Genomic DNA, 24,242 nt, shown 5'->3' with positions numbered 1-24,242 from the left:
GATGGTGTGATGGAATCTCCATCTCCTTGGTAGTAAACTGGTTAGTGCTTGGAGCTTGTTGGAATATGGCTCAGCATTCAGCTCCAGGGATTCACTGTAATTGCTGGCGGGTTTTCATGAGACTGAAATGTTTGGAGAGTGGTAGCTGGTGGTGGTGTGACTGCAGTCCCTGCTGGGCTACCCAGTAACATCCATCACAACATTTGTGTTGAGGCCCAGAGAAAGACACTGATGGAGGGCAGGGAGGGAGCAAAGTCCCCAGCTCTTTTTCTGCAGGTATTTTGCAGCAGGAATGGTTGGTTTTCTTTCTGTATTATGAGATTTTGGGTGTGTAGGAGAGAAATCAAGGGATGGTGATGCTCATGGGCAACTCTGCTGCTCGTGCCAGCAGTCAGAGCTGAGGTAAGGGAGTTGGCATGCCAAGGGGGCAAGAAGACTGAGTGGATGTGCAGTCTAGCCCAGTGTGGGAAGGCAGGGAGAGGAACTGTGGTGGTGCCTAATGGATTGTCGTTCAGAAACGTAGCGTTTGCCTCTGGGAATGACACTTGCACGGCTGAGCTGAGGTGCTTGAAGTGAATTAGGCTGTATAATTTCAGGTTGTCTTTGAGTCAAAGAAAGTTTTTGGAAATTCATTCTTTATTGATGTGTTTTCTCTTGCTTCAGAGACAGAAAAGGGAATTTCCTGCAAGGTGGAAAAAAACCCAACCAGCTACTTTCCATCTTGCTTGTAAAAAGTGCCTCAAGATTTTTATGAATTCTTTGTTACAGATTGCCAACAAAGTTAATTGAAAGACTGGACAAAAACCCAGATTTTTTTTTCTTTATCAGAATTCTTGCCTGTGCTTTGCCTAAGAGCACTCAGTGCCTGCGCTATTGAATGTGTCCATGTGCAAAATGAAAATGGATTGCTGCTGGAAACTTAAAGAAAAAAGCAACAAAAACTAACCTTGAATTGCTCAAAATAATTCTTGCATGATATCTTGTTGGCTTAAGGCTGACAGTACCTCAGATGTAGAAAACCAACAATGCACCCCTTCGTTCTCTGATAAATCGGAGAAGTAAGTGAAGAGAAGCTTTTGTTGTGCCCTCAGCCCTGGCTGGCGCTGAACATGCCCAATGTTCTGTGCTTTCTGTTGCTATTTGGGGTGGCCTCTTCCTGCTGGGCATCTGTTCCACACCAGCAACAGGAAGTCCTGAAGCCTTTGAGAGCCTCTGGTGCCAGTTTGTGACTGCATCTCCTCACAGCAGAGTGATAAATTTATGAAACACCTCTGCTGGGAAACCACTGGCTTTTCTTTTGGTCTGGCTTTCGCAGTGCTGGAAGGAGCAATGATCCATGTTGAGAACAAACAAGGAGGAACAGCTTCCAACATGCTTTACTGCATGGGAATGACAGTGGCAGTGCAGCTATTATCATTCACTGAGGGCACAGAGGCTGGCTCTGTGGGGGGATACTGCTGAGGTGAAATCTGCTCCACTATTTTCAATAAGAGATATGCAGAGCATAAACAGGTCAGTATCTTTGACATGAGCAGCAGAACAGCGCTGGATTAACTCCTGTGTAATGCTCTGCCTTATTTACAGCAGCTCTGGATGTGTGCTCATGTAACATATGTCCCCACATTTAACAAATGCAGCATGGCCAGTGGCCCTGACCTGCTCACACTGCGACAGGAGAATCGCAGGTTCGACAGGAAATCGGAATCATTCCTCAGGCTCCTCTCTTGGCTCAGCTCAAGGTTTGTGCAATTGATGTCATCCTTTGTCAAACAGCTTCCACACCAACAAACCAGAGCCAAAATAACCCGTCTCCTGCCTGCTAGCTACCTGAATAAGGTTTTGAAGGTCAGGATTCTTTCTTAGTAGCTGTCCTGTAACTGCTACGGTACAGTCTGGTCTCAGTCAAGCCCTTTCAGGGCTGTTTTTGTACCAGTGAGTACAGTCCAGGTTGCTTTGGGGCTGGATGCTACCATTACATCCCAGTCACACTCCTGAAAGGCAGCCAAGTTTTCCTGCCTGGTAAAGAAAATATATAGCAGCAAGTTTTGACTTACTGAGGCTACAGATAGAATGCAAGTGGCATGTCTTTCTTAAGGTACATTCCTTTTCGTCAGAGTGAACTGCATTTTGAAGTAAAAATGTTGTCAATTTTCCTTATGTGCTGGAAAGCACAGAGAATCAGAGGATATCTGTGTTGGAAGGGACCCATCAGGATCACTGAGTCCTACTCCTGGGCTTACACGGGATACCTCAAAAATCCCACCATGTGCCTGAGAGCATTGTCCAAATGTTTCTTGAACTCAGGCTTGGTGCTTTGGCCACTTACCTGGGGACCCTGTTCCAGAGGCATTACCTCCCAGAGAGGCTCTGTTTTGTAGCATGAGGGGACTCTCTCATCTGCTGCTGTGTCACTGCTGGGCCTGACAGCTCACTGACTCAGACCTGAGTTCAGTAGCCAGACCTGTTAATGTGCCCAGCACACCCCAAGCTGCTCCTGCTGCCCCCAGGCAGCAATGCTGCTGGCAGGGCCTGGATGGGAGCCTGGGAACCCCATGGGAAAATGCATTTGGAGAGAGGGGCAGAAGAAGAGGAGGACACATGGAAGGTGGAGGGCTCAGCATCACAGTGCAGCAGCCACAGGATTAATGCTCAGCTGCTTTTTGTCTTGCATGAAATACCCAAGAGATGGGAGTTAAAGGAACTAAATGGTGACTGAGTGGTACTGGCACAGTGAAATCGGTTGTGTCAGTGGTTTTTGGGCACAACTGGTGGAGCCATCAGCTGCGTGCTGGGGAAAGGGAAGGGGAAGAAACATGGGTCTGATCATGCCCTTGGGGACATTGCCCTGAGCCCTGTGCTGATGTGCAGGAGACAGGGAGGCAGTGGGATGGGCGCAGCCTGCCAGCACAGTGGCTTCAGAGCATAGGGACACCAGTGCACAAGGGCTGAAAGCCTCATGGTGGAACAAGGGCTGAAAGCCTCATGGTGGAACAAGAGCCAGCGTGGATCCTGCACAGTCTGGAGAGAGCAGATACCACTGTCCTCTGTTACCAATCTGCTCCTTTACTTCTGGGCTCGTGGTTTTGAGACAGGTTGGCCTGGACTGGACACACCACGTGAGCTGAAGTGCCTTGTTTGATATTAATACAGTTGGGTCTTGGAATAACTTCTGCCAGACATTTATCATCTGTGTGTGATTGCTGATATTCACCTCCCTTAGACCCAAGTGAGGTGCAAGAAGCCTGTAATCCTTTTCTCTCAGCACATTAGTGTAAAGCCTCATGAATCTCTATTAAATTTGAGAGAGAACATGAAGCTAGGTTGCAGCTGCCTTGTTGATTTTATATTTCCTCTCATTACAGTGCCTCGCTATGGAGCTGAGAATTAAATGGCTAATAAGGCATCTGCTCCAAGCAGGAGTCTCAAGATTGTGACAAAAGCATCTTACATCAGGGTTTAGGTTATTGGTTTTTCTTGCCATCACATATCATGTTATTAAAATCATTAGTGATACCTGATCAGAGGTAGTGACTGCCAAAGGCAGCTTAGCTGGCAGAGCAGGTAAGTAGGTGTCTCTGGACTTAGCTGGGTGCTGGAGCTGTGTCTGGGAAGTGGCTGGAGCTATGGGGCTGGGCAGCATCCACAGGAGGAGGACTGTGGAGGCACAGGGGCCTGGCTGGCTGCTGCTCTCTACATAACCTGTGACTGAAATCAATCAAGCTGAAATCCTTGAAGAAATAGATCCTGAAAGAAACGCAAGTGTGCTCTGTTTTGGGGTGGCAGATGGAAAATGCACTAAAACATCTCCCAGTCTCTGTCTGGAGGAGCGATGCCCAAAGGGAAAGGAGCCCTCTCTGCGAGTAGGAGGCAGGGTCAGGGTCAGACTTACTGTCTGATGGGGAGTTGGCTGTGGGCCTGGGAAGTGGTAGCAGTCCTGTGGCATTTTGCACTCATTCCATAAGGATGGGATCAAGTGTAATGTTACCAATTTTAGGGATTAATTAGACTCACATTTTGTGGTATACTTAAAATACTATTAAAAAACCGAAACAAAACAACCAAAACAAAAAAAACTCTGTAAGAGATTTTCTGCTCTGCTCTAAACCTCTAGCATTGTGTGCCTCTAGAGAGACACGTTTGTACCAGCAAAGACAATTATGACTGATGGATTGGTGTGATTTGCCACTTGGTTTTTTTTCTTCCCTGTAGATGAAGTTCGCTGTTAAAATTGGGGTTTACTGTGTTAGAAATCATTCCAAGGCACAACCTTAGTCCCTGCTTTTGAATTTTTCCACATAAACACCAATAGGAGGAGACTGATTTTGGGGAGGACTTGCCTGCCTTCTGGGTCCTGCAGAAGGGTTCAATTCTTTCTGCTCTGTAAGTTCCTACTCCTCCTTCTCCCTCCTAGCAGTTACCACAGGCTGATGTAAGTGCTGTCCAGCCTTGAATGCATTATACAGATACATTTCATCCCTATAAAGTGCTCAGTATGGAAGGAACAGTGTGCTTGTCCTCTCTCAGCTACTCAAACACTCCTGCCTCTGTTTGCTGAATGCTCCAACTCTTCCTCTGGGCTTTTCTTCCCCCTCCCCTTGGAAAGGGAGATCCTTGTTTCCAGGATATAGGACATTGTAGGATCATTTCCAGCACACTTCAGAGAAGGGGCTTCAGGTGAATTTGTTTCTTTCAAGAACCTTGGCATGAGCACCAGGCTGTCCACCCTTCATCCTCACTTGAGACGGTCTTGCCATAACCTGACCCTCAAACGCTGCTTATGCAAATGCTCCATTGCATAGCTAATAGCTATTTATTAATGCTAACCTAGCCAAAATAAGTCACCACTTATTAAAACTGTATTGCCTTCCCCGGCCTTGAATTTATCCTTGAAGTCTAACTTAAAAAGATGCTAAGAGTCCCCAGCTGACTATTACCTTGACTCAAAGTGGCTTCAAAGAGTTTTCCCAGTGACCTGGCAGTACTGTTCAAGCTGCTTTTGCTGGGTTTTTACTCTGAATCTCCCAGTTTTACCCATGTTGCCATGTTTCTCAGACTGCTGTTAACTCCACCAGACCGGTGGCTGTCTGTGTGCTCTCAGTCAAGTGTCTTTGTGCTGCAGTTGTGTTCTGGGATATGGAGGCAGGTACCACATGTCTAAGATGGGTACTCTCTTCACTTCCATTTTAAACATCTAATTCTACCTTCAGCAAGGTTGGTCTTCACCCCTTCCCCTTTGCTCCCATCAAGTTAGTGTTAAACAACTTCCACATCTTGCCCCTTTTGGTTTCAACATGCTCAGATTAACAATGACCGTGTTCAGTGGGTAGGAAAGAATATATATATTCCACTTGACTTTGCTGGTGCTCTTCAGGTCAATAGGAAGAAATTTTTCTGGTGATAAAGGGAAAGGCCATTTAAAAATAAAGCTGTGACAGCCTGTGCTGCTAGCACATGAACTGAAAGGATGAGTTCATTTGGGGATGTTACCTCCCCTCCTGAAATACTTCACTATCTGTTTCTAATTACAGCAGGCCTCAGAGAGCAGGGTGATGTTGATGGCCAAGATGGAGAGCAATGGAGAGGCTCTAAAGATCAGGAGAACTGAGTTTCCAGCTCTGCCACACAACCCTGGGCTGATACCTTGGTCTGGAGGAGTCTTGTGTTCTGCAGGCAATGGCCCCAGGAAGGGAACATCTGGCTCAGAGGAACACAGAGACTCCCAGAGCTGACCCTGCTGTGTGGGCAGCCGAGACAAGTCTGGGGCTGCAAAGGCTGCAGGACACCTGTGCTGGGGCAAAGAGCTGAGCTGCTTTACCTTGGTAAAGATACAGCTGCTGCTACTAAATTTGCCATATCTTCTTCTAAAACTGCCATAAAGACAGGTGACAGATGATCTCCTCACAGAGTTTGGGATCCCTCCCTTGCTGCTCCTTGTAGATATTTCTCTTTCCTCTTCCCCTCCACACACTTATATTTTTGTGGGGTAGGATGCTAAATTAGGTAGAAGAAAATCATGGTGTGGCTGGGGCAGCAACATCAGGACAAAGCTCCCACAAAGGGCTGAAACCAATGCAATGCTGCCTGCTGGCCTTAAGAGAACATCCTGACAGCAACAGGTGAAGGGAGAGAATGGAGTGGGATGTGAAATCCGTGTCTGGCATGGCCAAGAGCCAGAGGTAGGGCTGACTTGAACTGGGACAAAAGGTTCTGGTGACTGTCTGGGGCCTGGTAAAATCCGGAGCCCTCTGCTCCACTGCATCCCTGTGATCTGCCCTCGTGTATGCTGTAGAAGACAGGAGAAAAGGCACAACTCAACCCTACTCCATATCACCAGAACAATGATAAAATGATTGTCAGGAATACTTCTCCCTGTGTCGGGCTCAGGAGAGCAGCTTGAGGCTGCTGTCTGCTGTCATGCTGGGATAGGGACCAATTCCACTCCCTGCTGCACTGCAGAGTTGTTTGCTCAGGCTCTGCAAGGTGGCAATTGCTGGAGCTCTGGGGTGTTGCGGAAGCTTGTAAAGGTCAAGACAAAATCTCTCAGCCCTGTGTTTGGTTTGCTTGTTACTAGCGAGGCTGCCAGGGCTGCCCTGCACGGGGCACGGGGGCCTCTGTGTAACTCCCAGGGTGATGTCCTGGCTGTGCGTGGGAGCTGCATTGCTGTTTGACAGGGCAGAGGTGCACAGACATTTTTTTCAGAGGTACAAAACGCAGCAGCTCTTAAAAACCCCCACAGTCACCCCAAATCCCACCTAAGCCCATAAAGCAAGACTAGAAGAACCCCCAACACAACTGACCTATACAGTTAAGCTCCACTTTTGCCTCACTGCCAGTGCTCAAGTTTAGCACAGTAGTTTCCCACATTGCTCACATTGGCAGCAGAGATATTGCAGTAATGGAAGATGCTCAGGATAACTGAAGATAGAAGAAGGTACTTCAGTATGGGGCCAGCTAAGAGTCCTGGAGTCATCACACAATTAAATGAGACTTGTTCCTTAAGCACCTGTAAGTCTCATCAAATAGAACCTGCTCATGAGGGATTTTCAATTTATGTTGAAGTCTCTGAATGTAGCCCTTAAACTTTTTGGGGACCAGCCTGATGTGCCCGCTCTAAGGATATCTAAACATGTCACATACCAGCTTTACTCACTGCATTATATTGTCATTCAACAGGATTTAAATTAGCTTCAGCACTCTAATCGTGTTGCTACTATAACAGCAGCAAGATAACTCCCAGGCGTTGGTTATGTAGCCTCTGAGGGAAAGAGATTTCAGATGTGTTCAGCAGAAATGCACCATGTGAGCCATGGTTATAATTTCATTAACAGGATGCTGCTCGGCTCCTACTGGGAGTTGGAGGAGATTAGCATTATAATGGGGATCAGCGCCTTTCCTTGTGTTTGCACCGATCTCCAGCCTGCAGGAGAATGAGCTGTCAGAAGATGTGATCCTCAGACCTCTAGCCTGGTATTTGACACAAACTTGAAGCTTCTTAGAACTGCCTGGAGAGGCAGTGGTGCTGGGGGTTGGGACATTTGCTGTGCTACCCTACAGGCTCTGGCAGCCCATGCTCCACGAAGGGTTATTCCCATCCTTATGGACCTCCGGCAGCGAGGCCAAACTTACCGTGATGGTCAGGGCAGCTGGGGACTGGTTTCAGTGGGACATAGTGGGATGCTGGGTGGGAGGTGAGGAGCCAAGTACCAGCATGATGTACCTGCCATCGCTCACTTCCTTGGAACTGCCTGGCCCATGGCAGGGGGATGCTTCTCAAAGGCCAGGGCACATCCCTTGCAGGACAAATCTTGACTAAACACTTAGGCACATCCAGCTAGATTTGAGCTGCTTACAGAGACAAGAAGCCTAGAATGACCGCCCAGGTGCCTCCAGCATCCTGGAAACCTTCAGGTCACCTCCTTCTTCCTTAGCATGGAGACTGCAGTGTCCAACTTTGGGGAAGAATAGGTGGGTATCCATGCACTGAAAGGTCTGGATGCTTGCCAAGGAAGGCTTACAAGTACTGACCTTTAACTCCCTACTTGCTCTGAGACAGGAAAAAGCAGCCCCAGCATGCCTGAGCTGTAAAAGGCTGACATTTCCAAGAGCCCCAAACACCTCTTACTCAGATTATTGTGCCATCTCTGGCTGTGAACATCATGTTGAGCACTCAGTGTGCATCCTGTGGGAAACCCAAATAGCAGCTGGATGCATTGGCATCACTGACTATGCACATGGGAAAGACATGCATAGCCCATGCTCAGCAGGCAGGAGAACTGGGACAGCCCAGCCAGGGTGGCCCCTTCCCACAGCCTGACAGCTTCCTACAGCCGAGGTCCCAGCCTTGCCACCAGCCTGGGGATACTGCAGAGAGCAGTGGGAAGAATAGGCCTAAATGTCTCCTCTAACAGAACTGTGCCAAAACTCACACCCAGCATGGGTTTCCACAGGTGCATTTAACCTTTGTAGCACAGCAGTGACAGGTACCCACCACACAACTCCAGGCAGAATGGAGGCAGGAGTTTTCCAGAAGCTTTCAAACAGTTCCTGAGCATTTTTAGCATTTTTAGAGATTAGAGCAGCCCAGTCCCAGCACAGGCCGTGCACGTGTTTACACACACACAACCTCCATGGGAGTAGCCAGACCCCAGGAGAGGATAGGGACCTGTAAGAATGTCAGCAGGCCCAGGGCACAAAGCTCTCTGTACTACTTTTCCTATTGCTTTTTTAAGTAAACCAAGTTTAAACAAGGTCTCTCTGGGATTTCTCCTGGAACTCCACTGTTTCTCCATTGCTGTGGCACCATCTCAAGTCCTTTCATGTGAAGGAGACCCCCGAGGCAGTTGGTTTTCCTGAGCAGATTTCTCACCTTATCACTTAACTCCCATGGTTCATTTTCCTCAGCTCCTTTAAACATTTCAGCCCAAAACACAAGATTTAATTCAACCTGTCAGTGTCAGGATCAGACCCAGCAGGCTCACCCCAGCTTGGGACTCTCACTGGGAGTCATTACCCCAGGAAAGAGCTGCCACAGCCAACTGGAACACCAGGGCTGAGATGTCCTTGGAGACATTTTCTATCTTTCAGCAGTGCTGGACATGATGTGGTTCTTGAATTGGTCTTTGCGTTTGAGATTTTCAACTTTTTTTCCCAGCTGCCTCTGCCACTGACTGCTCTGCATCTGATGGATGGGAACCCATCACAGCTGAAGCCCCCGGTGCTGATCTCTCCAGCCTTCCCCTGCTTGGGAGGTGCTTCTTTCCTCTCCCAAATGAAATAATTTTAAAAGCCAAATTTTAAAAGGAAAGTGATAAATATCAATTCAACTCTCTTATTTATTTTGCAAAAAAAAAAAATATTGAAATATAAATGCGCTCAGCATCTCAGAGTTTGTGTGCTCTTGCCCTACCTGTGCAGCTAGGACTGGAAGTTGAGAGATCATGATGGAGCTCAGCTGCTCTGGGTATCGTGATGAAGTTCAGCTGCTCTGGGGCAGAGGGAAAACACCCTGAGAATTCCCAGCAAACTACTGAGAGCACATTATGTGCCTGATGGCTCTCTCCCTTCTCTACCTTGACTGGTTGGGCCCTGCACTACAGGAGAGGGGAGGCATGAAGCAGGCGTGGAAATGTGTCTTGGGGAAATGGTACAGGTAAAACTGAACATATGTGCTGTGTAATTTCTACAGGGGTGTGAAGTGTGAGGAAAAGTGACATGGGAAGGGGGAAAAGTAATCTGGAAGAGCAGTTATTAAGGAACCAGAAAATGAAGTAACTCTAAGTAACTCTGTTTTTTCAGGGTGGAATTTTTTTTTCCTAGATGTATGGAGTTGTCCTTTAAAGAAAACTTTTAAGAAAATTACTAAAGCTAAAAAAGCCCTTTTTTCTTTTCCAAATGAGGTTTTTTGCAAGCATCTAACACTCTCAGATAAAACAAAAACTTTAAACTAGGTTCTTAGCATGTCCGATAATTTTTTTCTGTAAACTCTGCATAGGGTTTCACAGTTGTGTTTCCTGTTATGTCACTCAGTCCTTTCTGGGGGCTGGTCACTGGCTGCTATGGTGGTGACGCACCTGACAGCTCCTTCCCTGGAGCACTCCATAGCAGTGGAGCCTCTTCCTTCTGCTGGGGATTTGTGATGCTTGAAGTGAGATGTTTCTTGTTTGGGAATTGGGCAGAACTGTGGAAATGTGCCTTGGCTGGAGTGATAGGGCCGCAGCTCTGCCCAAGCAAAGGGGCACCTGGGTGCTAAGAAGTTGCAGAAACTTCATTATTTCACCACTGCCTCCTCATTCAGTTCTGGTAAACTAGAAAAATTCTACAAGGGCAGCTTTTCTTGTGCCATCAGGTACTGCAGGATGTCCCCACGTGTGTGACGCACTGCCTCCCTGACACCACTCAAGAGCAGCCAGTGCTGAGTCCCATTACCAGTCTGGATAATTGCCATTTCTTTGGCTTCCTTTGGATGTCAAATTTCTTGCAGACAGCTGGGAGGTGCTGAGAGGGAAAGCCTGGTGCTAGCTGCATGCTGAGGGTTCCAGGAGAGCCCAGCTGGGAGCTATAGAACAGCAGGAAGGCTCTCCAGGCTATTCCCCGTGCAGAGCCAAACAAGGGCTGAGTGAGGCTTCTGCTGTGTTTCTGCACAATTTATGTACATAAATGTTCTATAAAGCAGTGGGACTGTTCCCCTCCTTTTGGTTACTGGTGCCAATAAAAGGAGACCTCTCTGCTACCCTTTGAAAGAATTCTCAGCTCTTATACAATAACAATTTTTTTTCTGTCCCCTTGATTGTGGCTGTAAAGGTTATGCAGCCCGTGAGGAAAAGCAAAAATCTTATGGTGGGGTGGAGCGAAAAATGAAAAACATCCAACAAGTGAAACAGCACTGCAGTTACAGGTGCAGAGCAGGATCTTGGCAGGGCCAAGCTGCCCTAGGCTGAAAGATGTTCTTGTGCCCCCGGCTGGGTGGCTCTGCCCCAATACCCTGAGCAGATTCCCCCAGGGCAGAGCTGGGCATGTCCCAGCTCCTGGTGCCCTTGGAGCAGTGTTCCACGAGGGATGAGACAGACCCCAGTCACTGCCATTGTCTGAGTGACTACAAAGTGCCATTCGTGGAACGAGACACAAACGCAGGTGAATTCCTGTGCTGAGCCAGCATTCCCACATAAATTGCATTACAGGTAGGAATAAGCTTAATTGTGCCCAGTATGTTTTACTGTCAGGATATAGTCCACTTGTCCTGGGCAGGAATAGTTGCTCCTGTCCCCTGGGTGAGGACTTGTGTTCACTGAGAGCTCCTGAGTGATGGCTCTGGCAGGATGAGGGGTTGGTATTTGGAACTATGTGCATGCTGTGGTGCAGAAGGTGGGTGTTGAAGTGCTGGAAACAGCACACCCCTCACTGAGCCCCCACACCCCTGTCCGTGCACACTCTGGCTGCTCTCACACTCAGGCCAGCTGAACAGAGCATAATGATCCACTGGGGTGGTCACTTCTAGGGTGTTTCCTGAAAGCCAGTGGACCTGGGACCCCAGACCTTTGCCATAGCAGCCTCCTTCCTTCCCACAGACACAGCACCATGTCAACCAAACATCTTGTGCTCTGTCCTGTATCTTCCTCAGGGAGTCCCTTAGAGACATGATGCTGCTGTCAGACTGGGGTGACTGGGCACTGCTGGTTGTGCCCAATCTCCAGGCCAAAGTGCCTGGAGACATCTCCAGGCCACCTGCTCACCCACTCCTCCATCCTGCTCCCAAATCATGTAGCTGCCCATTCCCAGGACAAAATAGGGCTAATAAGGAGCAGAACAGGGCCATTTTGAGCCTCCTGCCCGCTGGCAGCTCTCTTCTGGCTGTTCAGATGCAATGAGTTCAGGTCTGGATCACTCAGCACTGAGACTTTAGCAACCCCAAACTCAATTGACTGAGGATTTGCAGGAGCTAGACCCTAGTCTCCCTGTTCAAGCTTTAATAACACGGGGAATTAGAGGGTAAAGTATCAGATTACTTAAAAATAATAAAACATTTCTCTAGTGAAGCTTTAATTTTAAAAAAGTCATTTGGTTGTGCTTTGATTAAGAGAGAGGCTGTATATAAACCATCCCTTTGAATACCTTGTGTTCAAATAATAATAAAAGTTTGGTTTATGTAACAGCTTTTAATGTGTATGATGCACTTTAGTCTGTGGTGTAGACACAGAGCTGAGCTGTGCTGTGAGTGACAGGAGCTGTGGTAATCTGTTTTTCTTAGGACACGGAGCAAATAAGAGCTCTTCTGTAAAACAGGGAAACTTTTCAGTAAGACCTTTAATAGAGCAGTGAGATTTTGTGCTGTATATAACTGGCCATCATTGCAAACAGAGATATTTACTGGTAGCTTCAAGCCAGAAGGTTCATGAGCAATTTACTTCCAAAGCAAAAGACTGTGCTACCGCATGTTTATTCTTGGGAAAACCATTCAAAGGTTTATTTTTTTCTCTTGTCATGCTGCCATTCTGCCTACTGCAACTTGAGCTTCTAATGCAACACGGCACCAGTAGCTGCTTAAGATCTATGAAGTAGAGAGGAGTCATTAAAATTGTATCCTGAGAAATAATTAAATTCCCATGATTGCTCCACAAATTACATTGCTTACTTCACATGACTTTGACATACAGAAGCATAATCCTTCCAGTCCAAGTGGAGCTTTCGTTCCTCACATTCATTAGTCCAGGGGAGAGCAAAGTAAGAGAATGATGTTCCTCCTGGGACTTGGTCTCAAATTTCCAGTAGTGAATCCTTCCACTTCCAAGAGAATCCACTTAACTTTCAAGCTTAGTGGAAACTGCCATGTGTGAGAATAGCTGCAAAGGCAAAATTAGTTTTGCCACCAAGAACAGTTTTCATAGTAAGGATTTAACTGATGTTCTTCCTTCAGGCTTCAAGCAGGGAGGACTGATCAAGGGTGTGAAACTTTCCTTTGGTTGTAGCTTTGCTGAGAAGGCAGGCTCTGATTTGTCTGGATTTGATGCATTGAAATATCTTTGTCTGAGAAACGCAGGGTTTTCCCGTTTGGGCATTAGCAGGGAAGCTGGGCAGCACTGGCAGCTGTCCTTAGGCTGTGCTTAGCTCTGCTAAGGGCCACATTAACTTCATGGACACTGTATTTCCAATACATTAATTGTTTATAGCAAGAAAAAGCCCTGAATTTGCAACACTAGCTCCAAAATATCCCTGGGTTTTTGCTGACATTTCAAAACAGGTTCTATGGTTGCCAACTGGGCTTTGTAAGCAAGTGGTCTGGGAAAAACACCTGGACATGTAATTTGGTAAGTGTCTAGCTCTAAATGCAGACCTGTGGCTCAAACATATCTTAAAGGTTGTTTGCTTATTGTAGAAAAAGTTGAATTTATAAACTCGGGCTCCAAAATCCCATTATATGGGGGAAGCTGCATGAGTGCAGTAATGGCTTTAGGCTAATGGCTGATATTCCTCACCTTTTGAACTTCTTCATGAAAATCTTAAATGCAAGAAGATACAGCTCAAATGAGGAACAGAAGAAATTAAATTTAAAACAAGATTAGGAAGGCCATCAGGAGACTGTTCTCCATTTTCCTACATCAGATTTGCCTGAGCTGGTCCTGAGAGCCTCTTGGTCTGCTGGTAGGGTTTGCACAGCCCTTCCAGGCAATTTCGTTAAATACTTTACTATTTTAGCTTTGTTAGCTTTCCATAAGAGTTATCTCACATCTTCTGTTTTAATCTCCTCTCTGCCTCCCATCTTCATGAATGATTTCTGTCCCTTTCCTGGTAACATTTTCCCTAAGAATGGGTATGGTCAGTCTGAAGTTCTTTCCCATAAAATGTCTGAATGCTTTTTGTTGCTCTCTGTTAACACCAAGTAATCCTTGCCTCAGAGAGATTCACAGAACTGGAAGGGGAAGGACACCAGAATTTATCCAGAGTTCAAACCCAGGGCTCTCAGCACCCTAAAGTGTTGTTGCCCTCCAAAAAAACTGACCTCAGTGGGGAGCAGAGTATGGTCAAAAACCATTTAAGAGGGACTTCACAGAACTGGCAGGATATATATAAGAAGGGCTAAGCAGAGGAAGATTTTGGAGGTAAAGCAGGAAGAGCAGAGCAAGAAGCCAAAGCCAGGGATGCGCTGTTTGCAGGAGAGTCGCACAGCACAGAGTGCAGGTGAGGTCTGTTAACATGTTCCCCAGGGCTCCATGATGGAAATTGCATTGCAGAAGAAGTTTTCCTGACCTTGCTGGTAAAATCCCCCAGTTGTCTGGGCCAGGCCTCCAGATAGGTTGTCAATCAACATGTCACAAGCCAAAAGAAGATATATGGCCAGATTTAATTGACAAGCTGTTCTGACATTGCTAAAGTAGGTGGCTGCCTCTGTAGGGTACAGAGTATGTGTGAATATTACAGATTGCTGGCTTTTGTAGGCCACATAATTTGCTGTTTTCCTGACTGACAGAAAGCACAAACATGTATTAAAGCATTATAAAATACAGGTCAGAGGACTTGTGGTTCTCCCTGGCCAAAGGACAGTCTGTAGTGTCTAAGTAGTGTTAAAATTAGTACTATTTTCCACTGGAAAAGGCAATCTAATGATACTTTATAGCTTTAAAAAATTTTGTTTGTTTTTTTTCTTGGACTTTTTCCTCAGTAAAGTGACTGTGTTCTACTTCTTGTTAATTAACCTCCGAACTTTTCATCATTGCTTAAACAAGACATCAACATCCTTTCATGGAGTGTTGTTGAAAAGCAATGCGAATGAGGATAGGAATGCTGCTAGTGAAGAGAAAATGACACTTTGCTTTGCATTAACATGGCAGCTCTGACCCATCCTTCTGCCTGGCTCATTATTACAAGACCTTGAATGGAGGCTTTTCTGTATTGGGGACACTGCAGCAAAGCTAAGCCTGCAGAACATGATTTTTTTTTTGTATTGTTTCATAATTCATGGGTGTTAATGCCTTAAACACTGTTCTGTGAGAAGAACAGGATGCAGCAGGGAGGCGGAAGTGGCCAGTGTTGTTCCAGATGGTCTGTGCTGATGTCTGCTCAGTAGCAACATGGCCTTGAGCTGAGGCTGTGGGTGTTGTTGGGTTGCCACCAATGTTTCCGTAGTGCCAAGGGATTCCAGCAGCAGACTGAGATGACCTCGTACTGGGTGCATCACAAACCTGGAATAAAGAGAAGATGGAAAACAAGACATGTCTGCAAGCATGGGAGATAGAAGAAATTACAGAAAAATAAAGTTCAAATTCTTGGAGTACAATTGTACTGGAAAAAATGTCCTGGGATTGGGTGGTGGTGTCCTGGTGTACAGTGTATTTATAAGAGGCAAAGGGAGGATAGCATGCCTGCCTCCAGCTTGCTGAGAAGGAAATATTCCCATGCAGAAGGGGCAGCATGCAAGAATGTGAACGCGGGTGTTTGAGCAAGGAAGGAAGAAGGGGATTTCATGGCCAGGTGGACAAAGAAGCTGATTTCTTGGTGCTAAATGAGCAACAAAAGACAAAGTAGGGTTGTCTGTGAAAAATCTTTGAAATAAAGAGCTTTTATCTGTTTTATCTGATATAAAGAATTCCACAGAGAACTGCTTGAGAGCTGTGCTGATGGATTTCCAAGTGTTAGACTTGGAAAAAGACCTCTGAAAGAAGGATTTGCTATGGGTACCTGCAGGAGTATGGCGGGCAGGGAGATAAAAGGGTTTTCCAGCAGAGGAGAAGCAGGCTGGGAAGAGCTGCAGCTTCAGGGGAAGCCAGGAAGGCTGCACTTTTCAGGTGTTACGTGAGAGAAATCAGTGAGATTTAGACATTAGAGTGAGTTAGAGAGGACTAAGCTGTGCCGATAGTGGGCGCTGGTAGAATAATGATCAGTGCTGTCTCAGCCTGTGAAGCCGAAGCTGGCAGATGGATGTCCGTGAGATGCTGGAGGTTCTTTGTGCTAGTGTGTGATTACTAGAGAACAAAAGTTCTGTGGCCAAGAGCACTGTGAGCATCTCTGCAGCATCGCTCCAGAGCCCTGCCCTGCAGGAAAATACTGGTTTCCATGCCCCTTCCAACTGTGGTTCCGCTCCTTTAGTATAAGCTATGAAAAAATGTCAGGTTGATTTTTCAATTGGAGGACAAGGAAGTAAAAAAGGTGCATACTCCTAAGCCATCTGTAAATGCCTTGATCCACTTTGGCTTTACTCAGGGAAATGAAAAATTTCTAAACTTCCCATGAGTAGTACTTAACATACGTGCAACTGGGTGTCTACCACTGGTCTTGGAAAAATAATTGCTTGCTTTTCCAATTTCATTGGTCACCCATCCATCTTAAAAGTAGGAATGCAAATAAGTAGTTTCTGGATGATATTAATTACAAGTAAGCGAATTATACTCCAGCAACTGTTTTATCCTATGGCTACCAAATTTTCTAGAGAACAGCAGGATAATATCAGAAATGTCCTCATTCTCAGACTTTGCAGGGTCTGAGATTCACTGCTTGGACTTGGGAGGAAGTCCTTCCTGCCCCTTGGGAATTCCGTGTGCGCTGTTGGAGCAGCTGCACAGAGAGGGACAATGGCAGCAGCCTGGCCCCCACTCTGCACAGCAGTTTCTGGTTGATAGGGCAGAAAATTCTCATTTCTGAACCTGCTAAAATACAAGCATCTGCAGTGATGTAACAGGGCAGAAAAAGTTGTATAGTATCTACTGATAAGAACTCCTGCATATTTGATGCAAAGGATATTTTCCTTATAACTGTGTAATTAGGAAATTAAATTGTCTGGATGTTGTCATACATGCTAATTATGCTAAAGACACTGAGAAAAAACCTTCATCTTCCACATGGCACGTATAGCTAGAAGATAATGACATTTTAGATTCATACTTGTCATCTTGGTGCACAAAGGTGAAAATATTATAAGTATGTGCATTTGGCTGGAATGTATGTGGAAGGAAAAAAAATTGTGTATTTGTTTACAGGTTTTTTGGAACACTGACAATAATGGGCAGATCAGGGAAATGTGAATGTGCAAATCAGCTTTACTAGCATTTCTTGTTCAGCATGGAAGTTTTGTGCTAAAACAGACCATAGGCATCACCACAAATAGCTCTCTGCTCTGGGTGCCTATTTGCTTGCTCTTACTTACAGCTGCTTGCAGTTATCTCTTTTGTATTCTTATGCGAAGCAAATATTTTGGCTAAAGTGTGTTGAAATGCTGTTTTAACCGAGTCATTCGTTTGCAATAAATGAAATATAAAGAATGCTTTTTGGAAACTATGCTTAACAGAATTAAAATCATCACACTGTTCCTTCCTTAAATAAATTCTATTCAGCAACTCACCTGGGTAATGAATGGCATGAAAACTCCATCTACCCTCATATAGTTCTTATGATGTAAATGCAGATTTAAACCTGTGCCATTGAAGTGGGTTTTTTTGTTTACTAAAAAGGAAAGAGAGGAAAACCATTCACAGTTCAGTTTGTTATAACCAGGTCCTTTTTATTGCCCAGCTCTGCTCTCTGTAGCTGTAAGGAGCTGATGGCATCCACACAATGTGTCTCATTATTTTGGGCACAGCTTCCACTTTCCAGGGAGAGCTGCTCTTCTATTACATTCATCATGGTAAAGTGAAGTTAGTGTGATTACTTAAGATCTTAAATTGACGCTTAACTTTGAGTATATATGCCATACACATTCAAGTACAGTGTTTAGAGGCTCTCTGATATTTCTTTGGGTCTTGATGGTCAAGCAGTGTTTTATTAAAGGAGGAAGACTCATGCAATAAAATTAAACTATTAAAGATTCTTTCCCAGCTCTATGCACCTGGCATGGCTGTGGACTCTTTTGGTCTTGTAATTTATGGCAGATATCTGCCATCTTGTCTCTTGTAAGTGCTTGCTAAAAATGTTTATAAATATGTCAGGAATTACTTTCAACAAGGTATGGAGAAAGCAACTACTCATCCACCCTAAGTAATCATTCACATTGCAGGTTCTTGTGGTGCAAAACAGATTGAGGTGCTGACGCAGCACAGGTGCTAATAACTAATACCTGAGCAGACAGGGAAACGGCATTGAGATCTACGGAGGTCAGAGATTGGGAAATTCATTGACATTTGGCCCCCTAAAAACTCTGAGGCTTTTGTGGGGTGAAACAAATGTGGAAATAATACTCTTGCAATATGCAAGTTTAGCACATTCTACAATTGTTGAAAATGGATATGCTCTTTGTTTTAGTATGGAGAAAATCTCTCAAGATAACAGCTCTTTAGCTCAGGTAGCTGTTGGTGGGGCTCTGAGCCCTGTAATTCAGGTGTTTTCCCTCTGATATCTCTGGTGCTGGAGCAGTGACTTCAGTCCAGCTTACAGGGACACAGGATAGTGCAAACTCACACCCAGGAAGTGAGGTTTCCCTGCCAATTCTCTTTAACCAGTTTCTTTTGGACAAAGATTTCTTCTTCCCTTACCCACTGGTTTTCTCCAGTCCTGTCTGATATTAAATATCTCCAGGAGTAGCTACAGTTCATTGATGGATTAATCTATTTGTGCAGAAGATGTCATATCAATGACCATTACAATTTTGCCTGAGCAGCACCAATTTTTCATCTCTGTCCCTTCTTCATTATCTCCACTTACTTATCTTAAAACAGAAACTCCAATTTTATTTTGAAAGCCCCCAAATTTAAAAATCATTTACAAAGCTGTTGAATGCATTAACATGCCAGTAGCAACGGGGGAAGGCAGATGCTGAGTAGGAAGTACATGTTCATCCTCAACTAGCAGGAGCTAGAGCTGTCAGGGTGTCCCCTGCCATCTGGTCTGTCGAAGCATGTGGCAGATTCACAGCTCTCGAGGGAGGACACGCTGTAGAGGCCATAGGATCCCATTATCCCATTATGGGGACAAGCCAGACATTTGTCTCGCTGAGACAGTATGAGACAGTATGGGTGATGCTAAAACCACGCGGTCTTTGCCATAGCCCCTTCAAAACTCGGAGATGAACCTGGCACTTACAGAAATGTTGATGTTTAGAAAAAAAACGTGTCGGAATCCTGAGGGATTTCAGCCAGACACAGATATTAAAACGGGAGGGGACTGAGCCCGCTCCAGCCCGCGCAACGCAGAGGGAGCGGGCAGGGATCGCTACCGGGGCTCGGCGCTGCGCCGCGGCCAGACCGCGCTTGCGAGCACCCCCCAACACCGGCGGAGCCCTGACACCGCCTCCCTCATTAGCATCCCTTCCTCCTCCGCCTCCTCCGCCGGCCGGCCGCAGAGGGGTGCATGGCAGCGGCGCCGGAGCCGCGGCGACTCCCGGCAGCAGCAGCTGCAGCTACTGAGCCGCGCTGTGCTCCGTGCCAGCGGCCGCAGCAACTTTGCCGCTCCGAAGGCTGCGGAAGCGGGGCGATGTAACGGCGCAGCCGGCAGCGCGAAGCAGCGCGGAGCGGAGTCCCTCCAGCCTCTCTTCCCGGTGGGGCGGAGCGGAGCCCCCCTCCTCCATCCTCGGCGGAGCAGCGCGGAACAGAGTGGAGCTCCCCGCCTCTCTTCCTCCTTCCCTGCCTCCTTCCCTCCCCGGCGGCGGCCGCAGCCCGGGGCGGGAGCGCGGATGCGGCGCGGAACCCGGCGGAGCCCATCGCGGGGCCGGGCGCCGCGAAGAGCGGGGGGATGCTGAGCCCCGCCGCCCGGCACCGCGCCCGCCTCCGGGAGATGCTCCTCGTGCTCGCTCTGTGGCTGGCGTGGCAAGAAGCGCCCGCGGCGCCGACCCCCGCGGCGGAGGACATCACCCGGGGAGTTGTGAGTTACCCGCGGCCCCCCGCTCCTCTCCGCTCCCCCCTCCCCCGCCACCCGACTCGTCGGGTACTCCCCCACCTTCGGGCATCGCGGGCCCACGCGGCGCGGGGCGAGCTTCGGCGGCTGGAAATGCTCCCTGGCGCACCCCGCTGCCCAGTACCCCCTTTGCGCCACTGCCCTCCGTCCTGCTCTCGCTGGTCGGGCCCTTTACACCCGGTGTCCCCTCCAGCATTATCTACGTGGTGCCGCTCGTTGCAGCTGGTCCCCCCCCCTCGCCGAGCAGACGGAAAGGTCTGTTCCCCCCCCCCCCCCCGCGCCCCGCACCCAGCGCCTCCCACCCCATACCCACTGCACCGAGCCCTCTGGAAGCCAGAGTCCCCCTCCCTAGCACCCAATGCATGGTGCCTCTCCTGCCTGGTGACCCAACCTTCCCCCAGCCGAGCATCGTGGGGCGATGGCCTCACCAGCTTTCACACATGGATGGTGATTTCTCAGGCGCTGGGAAAGGGCTGGTCTATCTCGAGGGCTCCCTGCCCGCCGTGGAGCCACACAAACTCCAGCAGCAAGCAGGGTAAAATGGCACGTTTTGAGTCAGAGCGATCCCCTAGGACTGAGACATGCCTCGGGGATGTTAAGGGGCTGCTCGGTGCCGGCAGCAGGTGGAGGGTTGGCTGCACAGCGTGGGCATCCTTGTGGTCCTGCTTCTCCCCTCACAGGTGCATGCTTAGTCCGCAAGGATATAACAGGTTTCAGCAGGCATGGAGAGCTTAGGTCACGTCTCTGCCAGGTCACAGTGCCAGCAGGTCTGTACAGCTTCACCCCTCTGAGAGTGAAGAAATTAAGGGTTTTCTCCTGAAGGAGGAGAAGTTTCTTGTAGCTTATACCAGTTGTAGCTCAGAGATGCCCTGCGACTATATCAAACCTGTGTGTCAGAAAGCCATCTGTGGCTGGGTGTGGGCGGGCAGTCCTGGAGCTGGACCCTCCAGTTTAGAGAAATTCCCTGAAATTTAGTACATTTCGAAATGCTGCCAGTGCACTGCTGTGAAGGCGGGAGGGAGGAAGGGTTTGCGGCGCGGTAGGGTTATCTAATGAGCAGGGCTCGCTTAGAGCAGTGCGCCAGGACGCTGCCTCCGCCTCCCAGGCTCCGGCTCCAAGCTTGTGCGTTGGCTCACAGGCTCCGGCTCAGACACCTGCCAGGGAAGACAAAGCCTATCGTTCCCCATCTGTTCCTAAGAGAATAGAAAATGTGGTGAATATAAAGTATACCTGCATCATTATGGTGCATTCACGTTCCTCTGTAACCAGATGTTAAAGCTGGAATTAATATTTCATACAAACAGCACACAGATTGATGTATTCTGCCCCAGTCAATTTAACTCAAACTTTGTTTTTGACCTGCTTTTACCCTCGCTACCGAATAAGCTGCACTCAGCTTTTACAGGGTAAATGTTAATACTCGAGGGGCTTATTAGTTTCTGATGACAACTTTCAGGCATTAATGTAAATTTTTTAGCCCTGGAGTAGATTTGAGCACTCTCTCCAAACCCTGCTGAAGAGCTGGGGCTGCCTGGCAAAGCAGAAGGTGGTGGGGATGGTGGTACTTGAGCAGAAATTAACTACGGGAGAAGGGGGTTACATTAAACCAAGACTTGTTTAGGCTGAGAATCTGACATTTAGGATGTATGATTGATGTCAGGGTGCTGTCTCCCTCCTGTTGATGTCCTTGCTGGGGCAAAGAATCTCTCCAGCTTGAGACAGCGTTGAGTGAGGGGGTTGAGTGTAAATCAAGGGGTTGAATGTAAATCAGGTTTAAGCTTACGCCCTCTACTGAGCAGTAGGGAGCACAGAAGCCAGATATTTTCAGAGGTTTTGTTAGAAAACTACCACTCTCAGGGAAGTGAGAGCCTCAAGAATGATTTGACATCCACTTTATGAAGCAACTACGAAATTAAAGATCTATGGGGCTTTTCAATCAAATATTTGAAATCTAGGAAACATGACACCATGCCAATAGAAAGCTCTGCTAACCGTGGAAAATTATATCCAGCAATTCTCTGCAGTAAACAGAGCACAATGTCAACAGCGCTTTTATAGCCCAAATGCTCACCCCTTCTAACCCAGAGGTTTTCAGTGCTGAACTGGACTGTGCCTCTGATCTCTATCTTCTGCTCCGCTCCTGCTTGGAGTTTGTTTTAAATGAAACAATGGTGGTGGGCCAAATTAAAGTTCAGCAGAATGAAAGAGGGCTAAAATTCAAAGGCAATTCTTGTTAGCATGCTGCCCAAAGCAATATAACATGGAACGATTCTCCAGATTTCATTACTAGTGGAATATCCTGCCCAGTTTATAAATCTAACTTGATTATTAATGTTTTTGTTTTTCTCCATTAGCTGCCCTGACAAAGAGAACATAAAATAGCTGATGGAACAGAGCTTGACTTGAGTGATTCCATTGAATTTTAGTACACTGCTTTTGAGATTTATGACTTTGCATTTTGCACTGCTGCCTTTACAGTAAACCTCCAAGCCCTCCCTGCCACAACATTCACAGATTGCATCTTTTTATGGCTGTTGAGCTCGGACGTCTCAGGAGTGCAAGCAGCAAAAACTTCCTATACACTAGCAGTAACTTAGTAATGAGAGCTCTCATTTCACTGGGCTTTGTACCAGGTCTGGCGGGAGGTCTACCTTCAAGCTGCGCTTTTCAGAATAGCTGGCGTGTGGAGCCTGGACACTGAAGGTGTTGACGTGGAGGCTGGCTGCTTTGTAAGGGAGCCGGCTGTTCCTGCAGGCAGCTCCCGCCTACTGGGCTGCATTGCTGCTGTTGTGGGGACATGGCTATGCAGGGCAAAACCTGTGGCTTGGCTAGCTTGGCCCCAAGGGAGACGTTTTGCCTTAGGGAGTTGCTTTGCCTGGCACAGAGGTTGCCAGAGAGGAGTTGACAGTGTGATGGTGGTGGTGGTGTTGGTGGCATCACTGAGATCATCCTTTGTGGACATGGGCTCTGGTGTCAGTGGCTGAAGGATGCAGGAGTGCCAGGAAAGTTTTAGTTTGGTTACTAGAGCATGGGTGAAAAAAAAGAAGACTGTGAGCTGCTTTTTCTTGACTTTGTGGCCAGGGGTGAGAGGGAAGGTCTATGCATGCCCCCGAGGCGTTTCTCCAGCTGGGGATTGCTGGGCATTCCTGAGGGCTTTCGTATGCACAGCATCCTGCTCACAAAGCCTTGTCTGTGTTGTTCCCAGAGAAGTTGCTTCCAGGGTTTGGAGGCATTTGCATTTGTCGGTGGAGACCACGACCCTCGGTCCCTCTCTGCGTTATCCCAAGTGGCTCTTTGTTTAGGGCTGGGCCCTCCTTTTATGGCCGCTTCTCGTTTGAATGACAAGGATGCATTTGTGGGCCGAACATGGTGGCACAGAGCCCTTCGAGGCTGTGCCCCCCTTCCCCCCCCCGCTTCCTCCCGCTGGCTGTGGTGGGCCAGGGGAGAGACAGAGGTTCCTCTGTGTCCCCATGTCAGGGAGCAGCGGGACAGGAGGAACAGCAGTTTCCTATGAGTGTGTGCCCTGCATCTCCCAAGTGCCAAATTTCAGAGTAGAAGCCAGCCCAAACTCATTCTTGCTGTTTTTGGGGTGCTTTCCCAGCCCTGAGTAGGGTAGGACCATCCCGCTGCCCACATGCCGCATCCTGGTCCAGCTGCCCTCGTGCTCCCATCTGCCCAGTTAGCCAAGATCTCCCCTAAACTCCTGCATTTAAGTACCCAGTGGGGCATGTCCCTGAGACATGGCTTAGCTCCTGGTTCAAGGCTTGGGTAATCAGCCTTTCAAAGTAAAATCCTTGTACAAATGTAGGCTGTTCCCTGTATCAGGAGCAAGTACTGTACTTCTTCTGTTTCTGCTAATGGGGAAATTAAAAATTGATAATTTCAGTTGGAGCTTCATTCAGCCTTCTAAAATGGCAAGTCTTTAAGGACAGAATACTTAATAGAGTCCCTAAACAGCCTTGGAGAGGGGAGTTTTGCTTGGTCCCTCTGCCATTAAAGCACTTCACGCCTTCCCATATGGAGCAGTGCCCATCCCAGGTCCATGAATTCCCTTCAAGAAAGCTAAGCTACCATATTAAAAAAAAAAAAAAAAAAAAGCTGGTTACATTTTAAAGTACCTCTTGAAGCCAAAGTACAATGCAAACTAAATTGACAAAAGACTGTCTGGAAGCTTTCAAACACCCGGGCTGCTGTGAAAGCATTTAATCTGGTATTAAAGCCCTTGTTGGTGTGAGCTGCTCTTTCTCTTTCAGATTTGAGACCTCCATGTACAGTAATGCAATTTCCTCCTGGGCTTGGCTGCTATTGTGGTCCCAGCCGTGGGAACTAGCCAGGGTAGTCAGGCTAAATTACCCACTTTAATGAAATTCGGGAAGTGTTCAGAGCCAGTGGATGAAACCCTGCTGTCACCAGGGACTTCCCTACAGTTGGTG

At 47.5% G+C, this 24,242-nt stretch overlaps 1 protein-coding gene across 3 annotated transcripts in view; it reads left to right on the top strand.

The window, feature by feature from the left end:
* The first annotated feature begins 19,551 nt into the window (after positions 1–19,551).
* MMP17 (matrix metallopeptidase 17) overlaps positions 19,552–24,242 on the top strand; it is a 50,053-nt gene continuing 45,362 nt past the window's right edge. For 2 of the 3 annotated variants that reach the window (XM_036393351.2, XM_036393350.2), the window contains exon 1: positions 19,692–19,776. Coding sequence is in view for 1 of the 3 variants with exons in the window: in XM_036393349.2 (XP_036249242.1) it covers positions 19,648–19,776 (129 nt within the window). In the remaining 2 variants the exon portion in view is untranslated. Of the gene's footprint in view, positions 19,777–24,242 lie in introns of all 3 variants that reach the window. The other variant, XM_036393349.2, reaches the window with a different exon arrangement.

Source organism: Molothrus ater, chromosome 18 (assembly GCF_012460135.2).
Source record: "Molothrus ater isolate BHLD 08-10-18 breed brown headed cowbird chromosome 18, BPBGC_Mater_1.1, whole genome shotgun sequence".
In the NCBI taxonomy this organism is placed as follows: Eukaryota; Metazoa; Chordata; class Aves; order Passeriformes; family Icteridae; genus Molothrus; species Molothrus ater.
This window is presented reverse-complemented; position numbering and strand designations above follow the sequence as displayed.